Source organism: Erpetoichthys calabaricus, chromosome 11 (genome assembly GCF_900747795.2).
Source record: "Erpetoichthys calabaricus chromosome 11, fErpCal1.3, whole genome shotgun sequence".
NCBI lineage: Eukaryota > Metazoa > Chordata > Cladistia > Polypteriformes > Polypteridae > Erpetoichthys > Erpetoichthys calabaricus.
The window spans coordinates 123,914,589-123,929,537 of record NC_041404.2 but is presented as its reverse complement, the minus strand read 5'-3'; the positions used below and the strand labels follow the sequence as shown (position 1 = coordinate 123,929,537).

Below are 14,949 nucleotides of genomic sequence, written 5' to 3'. Positions count from 1 at the left end.
ACCTCTCACCTTTGTTACACAGCAGGCATATTACAGTGGTGTCCGCCCCACAGCTGTCTGTTCATTTCCTTATTGGCATAGTGAAGACTCTAGAATGACATGGACAGCATGCACTTATCTGTACGTGATTGTTCGTTGCAGACCGCCACTGGTCAAGCTCAAGTTGCTAACAGGCTTGTGGTCTGTTTGCTAAAAAAAAAAAAAAAAAGTGTGGGCAGAAAGGTTAATTTTATTTAAATAGTCTTACACACTCATTATAAGCATCTACTGATGAAAATAGTTTCCTCAAGACTGTACTCTGCTTAGTGGTACAACTGCAAACACTCAGCCTCCCTTCAAGGTGACCGAGTTCTATTTAATATAAACAATCTTGCATTACAGGTTAAGCCTCCAGATCTCAAAATGGGCATGTTTTACCATTATGAAATTAAACAAATCTGAATGTAAGAAAACCTGGCCAAGCCCCAGGGAAAAAAGCAGTGCAATGTTCACATTTCTGCCAGGACCTAGAGTGAGAGGCACTATGCCCAGAGGTAATGATCACTTGAATTCGCAGAGCGAACAAGGAGTTGGGAAGAAATAGGTTCTTGTTCTTAGTCCTGGGACAATAACTTAATGTTCAGATTTAACCTTGCAAAGCAGGAAGCAGATCTCCAATGGTGTCCACGTAATAATCAGGAACTAAGCACAGCCGGGCCTCACTGCCACTCTCCAGATGCTCAAGTGCCTCCTCCAGCTGTGAAACTCCAGTAAGTGTTAGCAGGGTCTTCAAACCACAGTTAGAACCCAACAGTATGTCTGTATCTAAACGGTCACCCACCATCAGTGTTCTAGATGGTTGAATGCCATACTCACTGGCCAAGCAATCAAACATGAAGTGGTTCGGCTTCCCAATGATCTGAGCCTTACGGTGAGCAACAGTCTCTACAGCCCGAACTAAGCAACCCGTTCCTGTGGAGAAAAGAAAACATTGAATGGATAATAGATCAATATATGAATAATAGAATTCCTAAGCACTAAAACCTGGTTTTAGCTTTTGAGAATGAGGACAGTCAGCAAATATGGATATACTAGCAGCATCCAAACAAGACTTCCCCACTCCATTATACTCACTGAAGTCACAATTGCCATTCTACTCCACCATTTTATGTATAAAATCCTTCCTATTATTTGGCACCAGAAGGGCTGAACTTGCAAACAAAAGAACAACATACACAACTGTACCATCAGGTGACAGAAATACAAAAGCAGCTTCTAACATTACACCATACGGCACTGTGCTGCATAAGCGCTGTCATTCATCTTTGAATAATGGGTCAGATTTTGCCTTTACTGAAGTGGTGCCCAATGTAAATGGTATGACTCTGATCCCTTATTTTAAGTAAATATTTTATAAAGCATGTATCCATAGCAAACAGTAAAGACCCATAGTACTATTGTGGGTAAAGTGATTCACTTAGTGTCCCAGAGTATTCCTGAATCTAAGCTCACATTACCCCCCCCCCCCCCCCCCCCCCCTTAACCACTAAGCCTCACATTCAGGCTGTCATTTTATAGTGTCACCTTCGTCATGACGGTTAAACTCCCAAATAAAGCCCTCCTTATCTACACACAAGACATGACTCAGCACATCCTATTAACACAATGCATAACTTCCCCATTCGAAAAGATCTAAAACAGAGGACACCACCCTTTACTTACCTGGCACTGCTCGCCCCCCTTCCAGAGGCAGTCGCGTATCAGTGTTGGTGCCGATGAAGAGGCACCGGGGGTCGTCCAGATAACGCAGTGCCCTGGCCAATTTCATGTAGCTGAAATGCTCGTCAAAACCCACTAGCACGGCCTTAACGTCGGGGGTCAAGTGGCACATTTGCCCAGTCGTTTTGCGAGCCGGTGACAGGGTCGGGTCCACTACCCACATGCTGAATCCCCACGCGCTGGAGCTCCTGGCTCAAAGCATTCCCACCGATCAGGTACACTTTGCCATCCAGTTTTGCCGTTCGTTTTAGATAAACAGCTGAACAGTAAGCTGTACCGAACACCTCTTCCTCGCTGGCCTGAAAGCCCAAGCGGCCCAGCTTCTCCGCATACATCGCTCGGGTCTTCGTGCTGTTGTTGGTCACGAAGAACACACGCTTGTCGTGGCTCTTAAGCGCGTTTATGACCTCTGGGGCCCCAGGAATGGCCTGGTCTCCCCGCCATATCACCCCATCGCAGTCAAATAGAACAGTGTCTACTGTGGCCAATAGTTCCTGGACCAGGGCTCCACTGAGCCGCTGGCATCTGGAGACAGCCATTATACCCTACCAACTGCGGACAAGCAGGATCACGAAATGTCAATTGAGATCCTCTGTGCGCTCGCCGGCCGCAGAGGCGGGGACACGCTGTATGACGTCATCGGGGAGTCACACGTAGAAGCGCCGCGACTCTTCTGTCAAGACACACATTCAAAGGACAGCTCTGTTTGTCAGAGTAGGCAACGAACAAACTTGAAATTTCAAAGACTTCAGGTCGCTGTGTCAATTGTGACGTTCAGTAAGAGGGTTGTACAGTTTGTTATTAAATGGATATTCTAAAATTCTTAAATTATGAAGTTAACGTTTTTCCGTTAGTGAAGAACTTCATATTACACGTTCAGTAAGAGAGTTGAACAGTTTGTTATTAAATGGATATTAAAAAATTCTTAAATTATGATTAAGATTTTACCGTTTGTGAAGAACTTCATATTGCACTGTAAGCCTTCCACTTTATTGTAACATATATAGAGTGTAGAGTTTAAAGTTATTTTTGTCTGGTAAATAGCTGGTAAAGACATCTGACCCACACCGAATTTAGTGCCTTTCAAAAATCACACTAGCATGCGATTACGAGCAACATGGCAGTAAAGTGTAGGACAAGATTAAGAACACTATAATAATAATAATAATACATTTCATTTATAAAAAATTCAAAACGAAAAGCAGGGGAAAAAAATGATCAAATCTCTACAGTGGATACAAAATAACATCAGTATAAAACACTAAATAAAGATGAATATGGGAAACACACAGCTTTAAATTATCATAAGAGACAATAAACCTGAATACAATACAAATACTACTAGAAAACCCTGAACAATTGCTTGTGATACAAATGCAAATCGTCCTGAACACCTGGACTGAAAAAAGTGTTAAATTGTCAGGGCAAGTTAAATGCCTTTTCTGAATAAACGAGCTTTTAAGTTGTCTTTTGAAAGAATGGAGGCAGTTGATCCTATTAATTTAGAGAAATTGTTCCGAAGTCTGGGTGCATTGAAGCTGAAGGTTCTGTTACACATAGAGAGCAAGTTATTTTGGGGTACAATGAGATCGCCACAATTAGTGGACCTTAGCTTGGCAGACAGAAACATAGCGATGGAGGTAAATACTGATGTAGTTTGGTGGAAGGCCATTTAAAGCTTTATAGGTTAGTGATAGAATTTTATATTCAGTCCTATAAGAAACAGGGAGCCAGTGAAGGTGGAGCAGGATGGGTGTTATGTGTTCGTTGTTGCAGGTCATGTGTTTTGACTCTTGCTGCCGAGTTCTTAAACATCAGGAGCTGTGATAAAAGATTAGTATGGGCACCTAACAGTAGAGAGTTACAGTAGTCAACACAGAATGAATAAAATAAATAAAAATAAAATGAATTAAAGATTGGACACATTTATCTGCATCATTAAAGGAGAGCAATGAGCAAACATGGGTTATGTTGCAGAGGTAGAAGTAAGAAACGTTCATAATGTGATTTCTGTAGGCAGAATAAAAAAGGGAGGAATAAAAATGACATACTGACATGAAGATTCCTTGCAGAAGAAGGTCTGATGATATCATCACCAAGACTGACGGAGAAGGAACTAATTTAGTTAAGCTGAGCTTTAATGCCAATTTGTATGGCCCCAGTTTTGTTGCGGTTTAATTTTAAAGAGTTATTTTACATCCAGGTTTTAAATTAACTGAGGCAAGTTGTGAGCGATAAAACTCTAATAAACTTCCATTTTTAACAATGAAATAGAACAGAGTATCATCCATGTACTATAAAAGGAAAGCATAACTAATAATTTATAAGTTAATGGAAAATATGAGATCATGTGCAGTAAGTGTCAAAAATTAATCCTCATCATCATTTACAGTACATTCTTTTTCTCAAGACCCGGGTCGCAGTATCAATACGTTATGCTGGGATGGTCCTGAAGAATACCAGAGTGTTCCAGGACATTTGAGAGATATAATCCCCCCCAGCATGTCATGGATCATCTCACAGTGGGCCATGTCTTGTACAGCCTCCTATTGGAGGCACCCAAAGGCATCATAAGTAAATGTACAAATCACATCAAATGGGTTATCTTAGTACAGATAAGCAGTAGTTAAAGATCTGCTCACTCAAGTGTAAAAAACTAGACAGAGTATACCCATCCATTCATTCATCCATTTTCCAACCCGCTGAATCCGAACACAGGATCACAGGGGTCTGCTGGAGCCAATCCCAGCCAACACAGGGCACAAGGCAGGAAACAATCCTGGGCAGGGTGCCAACCCACCGCAGCAGAGTATACCATATATAGGAATTATAACAGAAAAAAATGGAAGTTTAAACGCTTTCATGTTAAAACTGACTGAGCCTTATTGACAAACTAAAGGAAACTAGTTCCAGGAAGTATGTGCTATTATGGTTCTGCCAGGGTTCCTTCCCTGGCTGCTGTTCAGATTCCTTTTTATTGTCTTTCTTAAAGTTCTCCTTTGATTGTTTTGTATTTGTTACAATTGCTACTTTTAGTATTTATTTGCATTTTGGGCTTTTATTAGTTTTGTGTATTATGTCATTTCTATTTATCTACAGTATGCCCATTTGTTTTATTCCATGGCTTTTGTCAGTGGGTCCTAAAGAGGCAGGGCCACTTGTCTGTTTCCATCCATTAACTGCCTTTAACGCTATAAAGGCAGAAGAAACAAGCTGTCTGTTGTGGTTCATTGAATGCACTGGCAGTTTTGAGTTTCTCTTTCAATTAATACTGTTTTTGTGTTGAATTACTAGATTTTTGTCCTCTATGCACCAATTTTGTCTTGTGGATGTGTGTTTATGGGACTTGTTTGTCTTGGATTGCCTTTGTTGTTTAAGGTAACCTCTACTGGGTCTTTTGTGCTTGTCGGGAACTTCCTTGCTTCAGAGCCGCCACCTTATCGTGGTGGAGGGGTTTGTGTGTCCCAGTGGTCCTAGGAGCTATGTTGTCGGGGGCTTTATGCCCCTGGTAGGGTCACCCAAGGCAAACTGGTCCTAGGCGAGGGATGTGACAAAGAGCAGTTCAGAAAACCTCCTATGATGCATACAAACATTGGATGGCGTTTTCCTTTGCCCGGCCGCAGGTCACTGGGGCCTCCCTCTGAAGCCTGGCTCGATGGTGAGCAACTGGTGGCCGGGCCTGCACCCAAGGGGCTCGGCCGGGCACAGCCCGAAGAGGCAATGTGGGTCCCCCTTCCCATGGGTTCACCACCTGTAGGAGGGACCAAGAAGGTTGGGTGCAGTGTGAGTCAGGTGGTGGCCGAAGGCGGGGACCTTGGCGGTCCTATCCTTGGCTACAGAAGCTGGCTCTTGGGATGTGGAATGTCACCTCTCCAAAAGGGAAGGAGCCTGAGCTATTGCGCGAGGTCGAGAGGTTCTGGCTAGATATAGTTGGGCTCACCTCGACGCATAGCATGGACTCTGGAACTAATCTCCTTGAGAGGGGCTGGACTCTCTACCACTCTGAAGTTGCCCCCGGTGAGAGGCACTGAGCGGGTGTGGGCATACTTATTGCCCCCTGACTTGGAGCCTGTTCATTGGGGTTCACCCCGGTAGACGAGAGGGTAGCCTCTCTCCTCCTTCGGGTGGGGGGACGGGTCCTAACTGTTGTTTGCGCGTATGCTCTGAACAGCAGTCTGGAGTACCCACCCTTTTTGGAGCCCCTGGAGGGGGTGCTAGACTTCATTGCTCACATGGGCAATGACAGTGAGACCTGGAAGGGAGTGATTGTGAAGAATGCCCCTCCCCCCCCCCCCCCCCGATCTGAACCCAAGTGGTGTTTTGTTATTGGACTTCTGTGCTCGTCACGGGTTGTCCATAATGAACACCATGTTCAGGCATAGGGGTGTCCATATGTGCACCTGGCAACAGGACACCCTAGGCCTCAGTTCAATGATCGACTTCGTGGTCCTGTCATCGGACTTGCGGTCACATGTTCTGGACACTCGGGTGAAAAGAGGGGCGGAGATGTCTACTGATCACCACCTGGTGGTGAGTTGGCTTCGTTGGTGGGGGAGGATGCCTGGTAGGTCAGGCCTGGTAGACCCAAACGTATTGTGAGGGTCTGCTGGGGACGTCTGGCAGAGTCCCCTGTCAGAAGTAGCTTCAACTCCCAACTCTGGCAGAACTTCAACCACGTCCCGAGGGAGGTGGGGGACATTAAGTCTGAATGGGCTATGTTCCATGCCTCTATTGTTGAGGCGGTGACCGGAGCTGTGGCCGTAAGGTGGTCGGTGCCTGTCGTGGCGGCAATCCTGAACCCTTTGGTGGACACCGGCGGTGAGGGATGCTGTCAAGCTGAAGAAGGAGTCCTAGAGGACCCTTTTGTCCTGTGGGACTCCAGAGTTGGCTAACAGGTACCGGCAGGCAGGCCAAGCGGAATGCGGCTTCGGTGCTTGCTGAGGCAAAAACTCTGGCGTGGGAGGAGTTTGGGGGAGACCATGGAGAATGACTTCCTGACAGTTTCCAGGAGATTCTGGTACACCATCCGGCATCTCAGGAGGGGAAAGCAGTGTAGTGTCAACACTGTATATGGTAGGGATGTTGCGCTGCTGACCTCAACTCGGGACATTGTGGGTCAGTGGGGGGAGTACTTCGAAGACCTCCTCAATCCCACTAACATGTCTTCCAATGAGGAAACAGAGCCTGGGGACTCGGAGGTGGGCTGACCCATCTCTGGGACTGAGGTCACCGAGGTGGTTAAAAAACTCCTTGGTGGCCGGGCCCCGGGGGTGGATGAGATACTCCCAGAATTCCTTAAGGCTCTGGATGTTGCAGGACTGTCTTGGTTGACACGCCTTTGCAACATCGCATGGACATCAGGGACAGTGCCTCTAGATTGGCAGACCGGAGTGGTGGTCTCCCACTTTAAGAAGGGGGACTGGAGGGTGTATTCCAACTACAGAGGGATCACACTCCTCAGCCACCCTGGAAAAGTCTATTCAGGGTCCTGAAGAGGAGGGTCCATCAGATAGTTAAACCTTGGATTCAGGAGAAACAGTGTGGTTTACGTCCTAGTCGTGGAACAGTGGACCAGCTCTACACCCTTGGCAGAGTCCTGGAGGGTGAATGGGAGTTTGCCTAACCAGTCTACATGTGTTTTTTGGACTTGGAAAAGGCGTTCGACTGTGTCCCTCAGGGAATCCTGTGGGGGGTGCTCCAGGAGTATGGGGTACCGGACCCCCTGATAAGGGCTGTTCGGTCCCTGTACAACCGGTGTCACAGCTTGGTCCGCATTTCCGGCAGTAAGTCAAACCCGTTTCTGGAGAGAGTTGGACTCCGCCAGGGCTGCCCTTTGTCACCGATTCTGTTCATAACTTTTATGGACAAAATTTCTAGGTGCAGTTAGGGCATTGAGTGGGTCTGGTTTGGTGGGCTCAGGATTGGGTCACTGCTTTTTGCAGATGATGTTGTCCTGTTTGTTTTGTCAGACCGTGATCTTCAGCACTCTCTAGATCGGTACGCAGCCGAGTGTGAAGTGGCTGGGATGGGAATCAGCACCTCCAAATCCTGAGCCGAAAGCTCTCAAGTTACCAGTCGATCTATATTCCTACCCTCACCTACGGTCATGAGCTATGGGTAGTGACCGAAAGAACGAGATCATGAATACAAGCGGCTGAAATGATTTTCCTCCGCAGGGTGTCTGGGCTTTCCCTTAAAGATAGGGTGAGAAGCTCGGTCATCCGGGAGGAGCTCAGAGTACAGCCACTGCTCCTCCACATCAAGAGGAGTCAGATGAGGTGGCTCAGGCATCCGATCAGGATGCCTCCTGGACGCCTCCCTGGTGAGGTGTTCCGGGCACGTCTAACCAGGAGGAGGCCCTGTGGAAGACCCAGGACACGCTGGAGAGACTATGTCTCTTGGCTGGCATGGGAATGCCTCGGAATTCCCCTGGAAGAGCTAGTAGAAGTGGCCAGGGAGAGGGAAGTCAGGGCATTTTTGCTCAAGCTGCTGCCCCTGCGACCCAATCTCGGATAAGCAGAAGAGAATGGATGGATGGATGGGTCTTTTATTTATGAAGATTCTTCGTCTACTTTTCATGTTTTGCAAGTCAATGGTTGATTAATCCTTCCACTTGTGGAGTTTTTGCAACAGGTTATGGGTCTGTATGTGCTTAGGAACTCCTAGTCCATGACATATACTGTACCACCTAACTCAAACAGTTGCATTACAAAGTTGTGTAATAATAGGAGGCCGGCATCAAAAGGATTGGGTGTTTGGCAGGTTTATAAATTGTAAGTAATAAGGAGGTCTAAAGAATGCTTGGGGGCTAAAATTCACATCTTTTTTGCTGTAAGTCTGTAGGAGAGTTTCAACAGCAATTCAAGATTTGGCACAAAGCTTGTATAGTGAGAGAATGCTTAGATCTGATTAAGGACTGTGGTGGGCAGCATTTCAAGCCTGCTATAATTAGTTAAGATTTCAAGCACCAAGACCATTGAAAAGAAAACTAAAGTAATACCAACTAAAAGGTAAAGGAGGTGTAATGGAGAAGAAGAGGTAGGGTACTGATTCAGGGGACCTTTCCTTGAATTTAAAAAAGCTGAAGCTGAGAAGTGACATTCAAAGTTCAGAGTGCTGTTGAGAAGGACTATCTTTTATTGGAAATAATAAAATAATACCGTATGTTGGCTCTGGATTTTTTAAAATTGTTGAATCTGCTCTGATTTAAATTTGTTACAAATTTTCTACATATTCATTTTTCTTTTTTTAAATTATTAGTACATTTAGGAGATTTGAAGGTTGGTGAATATTATTTTGATCACAGTATGTTGTAAAAACATTAAAACGTTTTAATGTCATTGCATGATGCCATTTTCTTTTCCAAAGGGCACCGCCATTGTGGCCTTAAGTTATGTACTGTTGCTTACCATGCTACTATGCAGGACAACATAAGGTTGTGACTTGTGATGTCGTGGGTTAAAGAATATAAATGTCAGTTCAAAGACTTCCTGATTATCTGAGTTCTGAATTAAAATCTTTAGTGATAAGTGTGTTTTGTTTATTGATTGTCTAGTAACTACTTAGGATTATAATTTTTTTACTTTGATGTCCATTATTTTGATTAGGTTTGGTAACAGATCAGTTTAAAGTTACAGGTTACAAACTTTTCTGGGCTTTAGGCTGCTTTTCCTTTCCCGATTTATTCTCATTAAAAATAGTCCTGAGTTCTTTCTGTGGCAGACTGGAATCCCTTTTTTCTACACAGAGAAATTGTAAACATTTCTCTATTTAAAATAAGGTTTTCTTTAAAAAAAAATCAATCCTTCCATCCATTTTTAACATCCGGTCTTAAGAGATCATGACAAGTTTATCCAGGCAGTATTACATTCAAGGCAGGAACCAAGACAAGAGACTGGCACTCTTCATACCTGGCTACTCTCATTCCTTCACCCACACCCACAATCATACAATGCCACTTACAAATTGGCAGTTACTCTACTGTGCAAATCTTGAAGTAACATAGCTAAATAAGTCCCATTAAACATACTGTAACTAATGAGATACACCCTTGGATTATATCCATCCATCCATCCATTTTCTAACCCGCTGAATCCGAACACAGGGTCACGGGGGTCTGCTGGAGCCAATCCCAGCCAACACAGGGCACAAGGAAGGAAACAATCCAGGGCAGGGTGCCAACCCACCACAGGACACACACAAACACACCCACACACCAAGCACACACTAGGGCCAATTTAGAATCGCCAATCCACCTAACCTGCATGTCTTTGGACTGTGGGAGGAAACCGGAGTGCCCGGAGGAAACCCACGCAGACACGTGGAGAACATGCAAACTCCACGCAGGGAAGACCCGGGAAGCGAATCCGGGTCTCCTAACTGCGAGGCAGCAGTGCTACCACTGCGCCTCCATGCCGCCACCCTTGAATAATATTGAAATCCAAATTTGAGGCAAATTTTAATTATTATAATTTAACCACACATCAGTCCATTTTAAGCTTGCTTAATATATGAAAAACACATTCAAAGCTTTGATCATTTATTTATTGTTTGCAATTTTCTAGTGCTTTCCAGTTGAATTTATACAACTAGTTGATTCTAAATAATATAGTAAATACTATCATTGCTTAACAATATATTTTTCCTGTTAGTGAATATCTATGAAGTGATCTTTTCATGTAAAGTATACTTGTATTTGTTGTGAATGGAAAGGGAGACTGCCAAAAAAACTCTGGTCACAAAATAAATGATTGAATATGATCTGTTAAAATAGACATAGTAAAGCAAAAAGAAAAATCCAAAATGTCTAAATAAAAAAAAATACTAAATTGAAAAAAAAAAATAAAAAATGAAAAGAGAGAATTAGAGACAGAACAAAGCTGAAAAGAGAACCAGAGTAAACAAAATCAAATATCCAAAAACTAAGGACTGCAATAAATATTTAAACAAAAAAGAGAGCAGCAAGTGCTTCTGATAGCCTCCTCATACTGCTGACAAGCATAACAGAAGCACCTGCGGACAAATAGTAAAGTCTCAACCCACAACAATTAACAAATGACCAAAATTTACAAAGAAGGGAGGAAATTAAACTAATGAATGATACAAAGAATATATAAAAGATGATAGAAAAGCTATTAACAGAAATGCAACCTAAACAGAACATCTTAACAAAAGCAGGTAAAACCCAGCTTAAAAAAACATCATGGTGAGACCTGTAACAAACCGAAAGAACAGTATTTTCAGGTTGTAGGTTTCCTGCTGCCTCACGGTTTTTGCAGTTTGCTAGTTCTTCCAATATCTGTATGGGTTCTTCTCTGGGCAATCCAGATTTTCTGACATATCCCAGAAGTAGGGTTGCCAGATGTCCCTTATATATGGGACATGTCCCATATTTGATAATTTTGTCCCCGTCCCGTACTGACCTTTCAGGGATACCCAAATGTCCCATATTTAGTTCATTTTCAAATTTCGTAATAAAAATATATATTTGATAATTTTGTCCCCGTCCCGTACTGACCTTTCAGGGATACCCAAATGTCCCATATTTAGTTCATTTTCAAATTTCGTAATAAAAATATATTTTTACAACCTTCTTACGGTACTTAGTTGTAACTTAATAAGTAATTATACTTTCTTTTCTCAGATTCTCTTGATGAAAATAACCCAAATGTAACAAGGACACTAGTGTTTGCTGCCTGTTTGCAACTTGTTCAGTTGCTATGGTTGGCTGAGGACAGCGACGCTGTTACCGTTTTGCTTTCCAGCCGTATCAGCATTGCAACATACAGTGTCAAAAATGTGTGTTGTTACTACTTGCCACGGCCCACTTTTTTCTAACTGCCTGTATTAAATAATAATAATATTTCTCTGTTGTCTGTATTAAATAAATATTTTCAAATGATTTCACTTTTACAGATTTTTTTTAGCTTGTATTAAATAATTTTCAAATGATTTTACTTTTGTTTTCCTCATAACCCATTAAAATCCTTGCTTTATGTTTTTAACTTATGTCTCTACTTTTATATAATATATTGGTCTGGGTGTGTAGGGGGCGTGTATAAATTTATATATACTGTATAGTAATATATAGAGAGATTTTAAGAGTGTCCCGTATTTCTAATTTTCTAATCTGGCAACCCTACCCAGAAGTGTTTTTTATTTTTTTTAATTAATTGGCATTTCCATACTGGCCTATTAAGAATGCAGAGACTGAATGTGTATATTGGGGCCATTAATTGGTAGTGTGTACGTGTATACTTGGTAATAATTTCTGACACCCCTAACTCTAAAATTGGATTATGTGTGTTCAGCAGCAGGTGGATAGGTTTTATGAACTTTAAGTTTGGAAGGTTTTGATTTTTGCAGAACAGTGAGTAACAAGGTACAAGGTGTTACAAGGTGTTAGGCTTGAATTGTGTGGTTTCTTAGCTTCTTAAAGGAGGCTTAAGCAAGGCAGTGCAGTTTTTATTTATTTTTTGAAGAAGCAGCAGTGTGGAGTAGTACACAGAAGCCCAGTACACAGCTTCTGTCTTTACTTACTGCTTTGTGTTTGCATCATTGATTTATATAGTGTTTTTCGGTACAAAAAATTGATGCTTTTATAAACATTTGAAAGAAGAGGTCAAGACTTACACCATTTGGAATGTCCAACTATATTCTAGGAGAATAGCCTTTTTAACTTGTCATTGTGCAGTATGTAGTACTATCTTTTTTAAAATCAGTATATGAATCCTGTGATAGTTTGGTGCCCAGTCCTGGGCATTTCGTCTCCTGTACACTGGGCAGCTGAAATACTCCCAAGCAATCCTCATGACCCAGAATGTATCTCTGTATGTATGTACTCCTGCATATTCTGCCTAATTGTATATCATCAGAACACTTTCTGATATATTTTACATATGTAAACCTATTCTTGTTCTGTTTTTTTCATCTTAAAGCAGGTGATTTATTTTTTGTTAACTAAAATGTTTTTCTTAATGTTGAATATGTCTAAGTAAGAGCAAATTTAATGGCACAAAATGAATAAACAGGATGGAATATATAAGGTATTTTATGTGGAGTTCTTTTAACAATAAAAATGGCTAATACTGTAGGACACGTTTAAATTTATCTTCAAAATCCTACACTAGGATATTAACAGTCTTTGTAGGATACCACTAGTATCACTATTATCACTAGGATACCACTATTATTTTATTCCATTCTATGGTAAGCTGAAATCATCAAAACAACTCGATGCTTATGTTTGCACAGTAAAAGTACAGTGTTGATGTTCCAAATGAAAGAAAATGTCTAGTTCTTCAGTAATGATGGAAAAAAGTAAAACTAAATGAGATGCCTCTGGAGTCCTCTGTTCTTCTCTTGGGTGTCCTGTTTACATTTGTGTTCCAAACTATAAATACGACAGTCATGCTTTTGGCACACCAGATTTTCCACTTAGCTGCGAGCAGTGTAGGTGGAACTTCACACAAACAGCATCATTTAATTGGCAAAAAATGCAGGTTTGTTGTAAGCCTTTGATTGCCTTTGACTGTCCTTTCCTTAAATATGTTACAGTGAGCCTGCTGTAAATTTAATAGGATTTATTGCCTGCCTCTGCCTCCAACTTAATATTTAGGCAAAGCACTAAGTATACCACAAAAGCACTATATATATATTTTGATCTTTATAAATTTGGAACACTTAATAATAACAATAATAATAATAATAATAATAACTAATAATAATAATACATTTTACTTCAAGGCACCTTTCTAAACACCCAAGGACACCGTACAGATAATAAAATCATAAAACCAACAAAAACATGCATGTACACATATACATATATCTTTATGCCTAAGGTCATGTAGTGTAAGCTAATCTAAATAGATAAGTCATAAGACAAGATTTGAAAATAGCTAGGGATTCTGTGTGCCGAATGTTTTGTGGTAGTGAATTCTAGAGACGAGGAGCACAACGACTAAATGCCTTGGAACCCATGGAGATAAGGCGTGCACAGGGGGTGATGAGAAGACCAGAAGTAGAGGACCTAAGAGTGCAGTTAGGTGTTGTAAAAGAATGAGTCTCATCACACTGGAAAGGTTTGGGGCAGCCACCCGTATATTGTCCCTGGCTGCAAAAGGTTTAAGGAAAACACAAGGATGTTCTCTGGTTGAGTTCCCAAAATGAACTGAACTGATCTGTCAAGATGGAGGTTTTATATGTTGGAAACCGGAAGTGATGTCATTAGACCAGAACAGGAAGTGACGTCAGTCTGGGTGCTGGAATTGGAAGTGACGTCCGTCTGGCGCTGGAACAGAAATTGGCATTAAACCAGGCAGGTTTTCCCATATTGGGTCTGTATTGGGTTGGGTGTACCTGTCAGTGAGGTCGTAGCACCGGGAAAGGGCATTAGTATTGGCCTGCAGTAGACCTCGACAATAAACGACCGAAAACTTGTAAGGCTGTAGGTCTAAAAACCACCTTATGACTCGTGGATTTGAACCCCTGTGTAATGCCATCCACTGTAAATGTGCATGGTCAGTCACCAGGGTGAACTCACATCCCAAAAGGTAGTACCTCAGCTGAGTAATCGCCCATTTAATCGCTCCATTGCCGCATACCTGGTCTCTCGATCCAACAGTTTCTGACTCAGGTACATAACGGGGTGTTCCACTCCATCGATGCTTTGGCTCAGGACGGCACTAAGACCTGTGTCTGAAGCATCCGTCTGGAGAATGAAAGGCAAAGAAAAATCAGGTGCTTTCAAAATAGGAGCTGACGTAAGGGCCTGCTTAAGGTCACTAAATGCAGCGTATGTAGCATCATCCCAAACCACGTGGTTAGGTCTCCCCTTCTTTGTCAGGTTTCTCAGAAAACGGGGTACAAACCAACGATAGTAACCCGCTAAGCCGAGAAATGCCTGTACCTGCCGCTTGGTTATCGGATGGGGCCAGTTCACAATGGCATCTACTTTGGAGCATTGTGGTTTGATCATACCCCGGCCCACTAGGTAACCTAAATATTTGGCTTTGAGCAATCCAAAATAGCATTTCTTTGGATTAATACGAAGACCAGCATTCGCTAGTGTCCGTAGTACAACCTTAATCTGCTGTAGGTGTTCCTTCCAGGTGCTGGAATAGATGACAAAACTCCCAACAGGGAATATTGTCTACTGCTGGCTGTTTACCCACCCTGAGACGTGCCGCA

General features: G+C 42.4%; 1 protein-coding gene across 1 annotated transcript; it reads right to left on the bottom strand.

Annotated features, from left to right (window-relative positions):
* Window positions 1-211: 211 nt before the first annotated feature.
* On the bottom strand, window positions 212-2,380 carry pgp (phosphoglycolate phosphatase). The gene is given in 3 exon segments (XM_028813821.2): window positions 212-951; window positions 1,702-1,855; window positions 1,857-2,380. Coding segments are annotated over 3 exon segments (921 nt in total). The 5' UTR covers window positions 2,298-2,380; the 3' UTR covers window positions 212-625.
* Window positions 2,381-14,949: the final 12,569 nt, after the last annotated feature.